Source organism: Periophthalmus magnuspinnatus, chromosome 2, assembly GCF_009829125.3.
Source record: "Periophthalmus magnuspinnatus isolate fPerMag1 chromosome 2, fPerMag1.2.pri, whole genome shotgun sequence".
In the NCBI taxonomy this organism is placed as follows: domain Eukaryota; kingdom Metazoa; phylum Chordata; class Actinopteri; order Gobiiformes; family Gobiidae; genus Periophthalmus; species Periophthalmus magnuspinnatus.
The window spans coordinates 18,274,845-18,280,844 of NC_047127.1; the positions used below are offsets into that span (position 1 = coordinate 18,274,845).

General features: G+C 44.5%; 1 protein-coding gene across 1 annotated transcript in view; it reads right to left on the reverse strand.

Moving 5' to 3' along the window:
* LOC117384147 (A disintegrin and metalloproteinase with thrombospondin motifs 5) overlaps positions 1-4,478 on the reverse strand; it is a 106,410-nt gene extending 101,932 nt beyond the window's left edge. Inside the window, 1 exon segment of the mRNA XM_033981434.2 lies at positions 3,292-4,478. Within this exon segment, the coding sequence (XP_033837325.1) occupies positions 3,292-4,350 (1,059 nt within the window). The 5' untranslated portion in view covers positions 4,351-4,478.
* Between the last annotated feature and the right edge of the window lie 1,522 nt (positions 4,479-6,000).

Sequence of the window (6,000 nt, forward strand, 5' to 3'; positions counted from 1 at the left end):
CTGAGACACACTGTGGTTGTATATAGTTGTATATAGTTGCATATAGTTGTATATAGTTGTGTATAGTTGTATAGAGTTCTATGCTGGTCCCTGTGTCCTGAGACACACTGTGGTTGTATATAGTTGTATATAGTTGTATTTAGTTGTATATAGTTGCATATAGTTGTATATAGTTGTGTATAGTTGTATAGAGTTCTATGCTGGTCCCTGTGTCCTGAGACACACTGTGGTTGTATATAGTTGTATTTAGTTGTATATAGTTGCATATAGTTGTATATAGTTGTGTATAGTTGTATAGAGTTCTATGCTGGTCCCTGTGTCCTGAGACACCTGTGGTTGTATATAGTTGTATATAATTGTATTTAGTTGTATATAGTTGCATATAGTTGTGTATAGTTGTATAGAGTTCTATGCTGGTCCCTGTGTCCTGAGACACACTGTGGTTGTATATAGTTGTATATAGTTGCATATAGTTGTATATAGTTGTATATAGTTGCATATAGTTGTATATAGTTGCATATAGTTGTATATAGTTGTGTATAGTTGTGTATAGTTGTATAGAGTTCTATGCTGGTCCCTGTGTCCTGAGACACACTGTGGTTGTATATGGTTGTATTTAGTTGTGTATAGTTGCATATAGTTGTATATAGTTGTATTTAGTTGTATATAGTTGCATATAGTTGTATATAGTTGTATAGAGTTCTATGCTGGTCCCTGTGTCCTGAGACACACTGTGGTTTTATATAGTTGTATTTAGTTGTATATAGTTGCATATAGTTGTATTTAGTTGTGTATAGTTGCATATAGTTGTATATAGTTGTATTTAGTTGTATATAGTTGCATATAGTTGTATATAGTTGTATAGAGTTCTATGCTGGTCCCTGTGTCCTGAGACACACTGTGGTTTTATATAGTTGTATTTAGTTGTATATAGTTGCATATAGTTGTATTTAGTTGTATATAGTTGCATATAGTTGTACATAGTTGTGTATAGTTGTATAGAGTTCTATGATGGTCCCTGTGTCCTGAGACACACTGTGGTTGTATATAGTTGTATATAGTTGCATATAGTTGTACATAGTTGTGTATAGTTGTATGTAGTTCTATGCCGGCCCCTGTGTTCTGAGACACACTGTGGTTGTATATAGTTGCATATAGCTGTACATAGTTGTGTATAGTTGTATATAGTTCTATGTCGGCCCCTGTGTTCTGAGAGATACTGTGGTTGTATATAGTTGTATATAGTTGCATATAATTGTACATAGTTTGTGTATAGTTGTATATAGTTCTATGCCGGCCCCTGTGTTCTGAGACACCCTGTGGTTGTATATAGTTGTATATAGTTGTACATAGTTGTGTATAGTTGTATGTAGTTCTGTGCCGGCCCCTGTGTTCTGAGACACCCTGTGGTTGTATATAGTTGTATATAGTTGTACATAGTTGTGTATAGTTGTATGTAGTTCTATGGCCGGCCCCTGTGTTCTGAGACACCCTGTGGTTGTATATAGTTGTATATAGTTGTACATAGTTGTGTATAGTTGTATGTAGTTCTGTGCCGGCCCCTGTGTTCTGAGACACCCTGTGGTTGTATATAGTTGTATATAGTTGTACATAGTTGTGTATAGTTGTATGTAGTTCTATGCCGGCCCCTGTGTTCTGAGACATGCTGTGGAGGCTCAGTGGAAATACCAAGGTTTGTGAATCTGAACCATCACCACCACCACCACACCCTGAAGAGGTGAAGAATTTACATGCTCTCTCTCCTTCCTCCTCCCTCTCCTCTTCACCCTCTATTTCTTTATCACTCTTCCTATCAAATTCTCATTCTCCACCCTTTCCTCTCTATACAACTCCCTCCCTTCTTTATCTCTCCTTCCTTTACACTCTCGCCCTCTCCTCTCTCTCCTGTCTTCCACTCTCTCTCCTGTTCTCTCTCTCTCCCTCTCCTCTTCTCTCTCTCTCTTCTCTCTCTCCTCTTCCCTCTCTATCCTCTCTCCTCGTCTCTCTCTCTCACTCTGCTCTCTCTTCTTCTCTTTCTACTCTTCTCTCTCTCTCTCCACTTCTCTCTTGTTACACTCTCTCTTCTCTTCTCTCTCTCGCTCCTCTTCTTTCTCTTACACTCTCTCTCTTCTCTCTCACCCCCACACACAGGGCAGACATATTTGTTTTTCTGACAGCTGCTGGATAAGTTTGAACGAGGGAAAACTATGCCGCATGGAGTGATGAGAGGAGAGAGAGAGGGAGAGAGAGAGGAGGGGGAGAGAAAGGTATAGAGCAGAGAGAGAGAAGGAGAGAAAGATATAGAAGAGAGGGGGAGAAGAGAGAGAGAGAGAGAGAGGAGGGGGAGAGAAATCTATAGAGGAGAGATAGGGAGGACAGAAAGAGGGGAGACGAGGAAGAGGAGAAGAGAAAATATAAAATCAATTATATGTTTAATGTTAAATCTGCACTATGTAGCTTTTTAGTCTCCATGGAAATGTTATTACATTGCTTGGAAAATCCCAGAGTACAATATTAATCTCTGCAGTGACACACAGGAGATGCTACCAGGCTAAGTTACAGGTCAGATCTGTGAAGAGGCGACCCTGCTCACACTAAGAATGCATGTTGATGTATGGAAGAAATCTTTGGCGACTCAAAGGTTTATTTATAGAGGGACTAGTTTAGAAGTGAGATTCCTATTGGAGGTTGCTTCTTGTGAATAAACCAAATCTAGATCTTACCTTTTGCAAAATGTGACTGGGACCAAACTTGTCACATTAGCATTACAAAATATACACACATTTTAATCATTTTTGGATAATGTTCAGCAAATCTGCACATTTTAAGAATATAAATGTGTAATTCTTGGTGCAAAAAGATGTGCAAAATGAGACTTGTGGCGCGATGTTTTGGGGCCCCTGAGGAGGCGGGGTCTCTGGGTCTGGCTCTGAAGCTCAAAGCTCAAACTCGGTGATGCTCATGACGTTCTGTCCTTAAGTAGCGCGCCATTAAGTACTGAACCCGGATAAACACGTGACATGTGTCCCTGCTCCCCGCACGCGTGAGACAAACAACAAACTGACCGCGTGCTGCATCAAAACAAAAAACACGCGCCTTTACGTGCGTCAGGCGCGTACTCGTATCTGCCTGAATGAAGCTCGTGTGGAGTGTGCGTGAGGCGCATGCTCGTACTTGCCTGGTGAAAAGTGTGCGTGAGGCGCGTGCTCGTACCTGACTGGTGAAGACTGTGCGTGAGGCGCGTGCTCGTACCTGCCTGGTGAAGAGGATGCGTGAGGCGCGTGCTCGTACCTGCCTGGTGAAGAGGATGGCGGCGTCGTGGTGCTGTTGGTGCTCGTCGTCCAGAGGATTCTGTTGGTGCTGCCATTTGCAGAAGCTCTTGAGCGTCGCGGCCGCGTTCTTGCTGACGTCCAGCGCGCGCTCCTTCTCAGTCAGCGTCATCACCTTGACCACGTTCAGCCGGATGGGGTTCTCGATGCTCGCGTGGCCGTACAGTTTGGACGCGATGGACGCGAGAGTGAGCAGGTAGTGGTTCAGATCCTTCCCGTACTTTTTCATCATGGTGTCGTCCGCGACCAGCAGCAGCTCCACGTGCCGCGCTTTGGACACGGAGCGTCTGCGGCGCGCACCGAGGACCGGCGAAATAAAACTGCTCCATCTCGTCCGCGCGTCAGGACTGTCTTCCGCGCGCCCAACGCGCCTGGTCTTCCTCCGCCGCTTCTGCCGTTCCTTTCGCCCTGCCGCGTGCCTCCGTCTTCTGCGCGAATCCCGTGTACCGCAACTTTCCCGGGCGTCCCGCGCGGCTTCAAAGCTGAAGCTCTCGCGCATGAACACATGTAGCGCGGTCTCCGCGTCCCTGTCCTGCAGCGCGCGCACGTCGTGCTCGTGTCCTCTGGCTCGTACAATAGGAGTGATGGAATAGCGCGCGTGCTCCACGGCAAAGAATCCCTCGAGCCCTCCTCCACAGAGGTTAAACACCGCCAGAGACTCCGGATTGGAGTCCACGGTCCCACGGTAAACACACTCGCGCGGTACAGACGCGGTGCGGTCGCCCACCGCCGCCAGCACGTACTGAGGACTGAAGCGCGGCGACAGCAGCAGCTCGTCCCGCTCCATGTCCAGCTGGAAGCGCGCACCGTCCAGGTACAGCAGGTATCCCGCTTTGCCGCCGCCGTGATAGATCCGGTCAACGGTCCGCACGATGCCGTCCGTCCTGCGCGCAGGCGCAAGCGCGGAGCCGTTGACAGGTGGCAGGTAAAAGCCCTGGAAAGTAACGGCCGCTCCGAAGTCCAGCAGCAGCAGCGCCAGAGACGCAGCGAGCAGCCGCAGCATGGTTCGCCGCACACACATCCAAGGAACGGGATGTCCACTACAATGGGCCCGGGCGCAGAGGCAGAGCCCCGGTACAGCGCGACCTCCGCGGGTCCAACCGCTCCATACAGAGCCTCCTCAGCAGCACGCGGACACTCTCACGCAGCGCTCAGGCTCAACTTGGAGAACAAAAACAAAGTTTGCTCTTAATAGAGCGCGAGGAAGTCCGGCCCCTTTCCGCGCCGCGCCGCTCCGCCTCCCGCCGCTCTCTCTCCTCCACAGAACAATACTGTCCCGCTCTGCGCAGCCGAGCGCAGCCAGTCTGCAGACGACCACCGCTGCACACGCTCTGTACGAGCCCCTGTACAGAAAAGCCCCCGTGTCCCGGCCCCTGTGTGTTAAAGTCCCATTATAGTCTGGAGTTCCTTAGTATTGTAGTACTGTTACGGTGTTGTAGTTCCTGTAGTATTATAGTACTGTTACAGTGTTGTAGTTACTGTAGTATTATAGTACTGTTACAGTGTTGTAGTTCCTGTAGTATTATAGTACTGTTAGTGTTGTAGTTCCTGTAGTATTATAGTACTGTTACAGTGTTGTAGTTCCTGTAGTATTATAGTACTGTTAGTGTTGTAGTTCCTGTAGTATTGTAGTACTGTTACGGTGTTGTAGTTCCTGTAGTATTATAGTACTGTTACAGTGTTGTAGTTACTGTAGTATTATAGTACTGTTACAGTGTTGTAGTTCCTGTAGTATTATAGTACTGTTACAGTGTTGTAGTTCCTGTAGTATTATAGTACTGTTACAGTGTTGTAGTTCCTGTAGTATTATAGTACTGTTAGTGTTGTAGTTCCTGTAGTATTATAGTAATGTTACAGTGTTGTAGTTCCTGTAGTATTATAGTACTGTTACAGTGTTGTAGTTCCTGTAGTATTATAGTACTGTTAGTGTTGTAGTTCCTGTAGTATTATAGTACTGTTACAGTGTTGTAGTTCCTGTAGTATTATAGTACTGTTACAGTGTTGTAGTTCCTGTAGTATTATAGTACTGTTAGTGTTGTAGTTCCTGTAGTATTATAGTACTGTTACAGTGTTGTAGTTACTGTAGTATTATAGTAATATTACAGTGTTGTAGTTCCTGTAGTATTATAGTAATGTTACAGTGTTGTAGTTCCTGTAGTATTATAGTACTGTTAGTGTTGTAGTTCCTGTAGTATTATAGTACTGTTAACGTTGTAGTTCCTGTAGTATTATAGTACTGTTAGTGTGTTGTAGTTCCTGTAGTATTATAGTACTGTTACAGTGTTGTAGTTCCTGTAGAATTATAGTACTGTTAACGTTGTAGTTCCTGTAGTATTATAGTACTGTTACATTGTTGTAGTTCCTGTAGTATTATAGTATTGTTAGTGTGTTGTAGTTCCTGTAGTATTATAGTACTGTTACAGTGTTGTAGTTATTGTAGTATTATAGTACTGTTAGCGTTGTTGTTCCTGTAGTATTATAGTACTGTTACAGTGTTGTAGTTCCTGTAATATTATAGTACTGTTACAGTGTTGTAGTTCCTGTAGTATTATAGTAATTTTACAGTGTTGTAGTTACTGTAGTATTATAGTACTGTTACAGTGTTGTAGTTACTATAGTATTATAGTACTGTTACAGTGTTGTAGTTACTGTAATATTATAGTACTGTTAC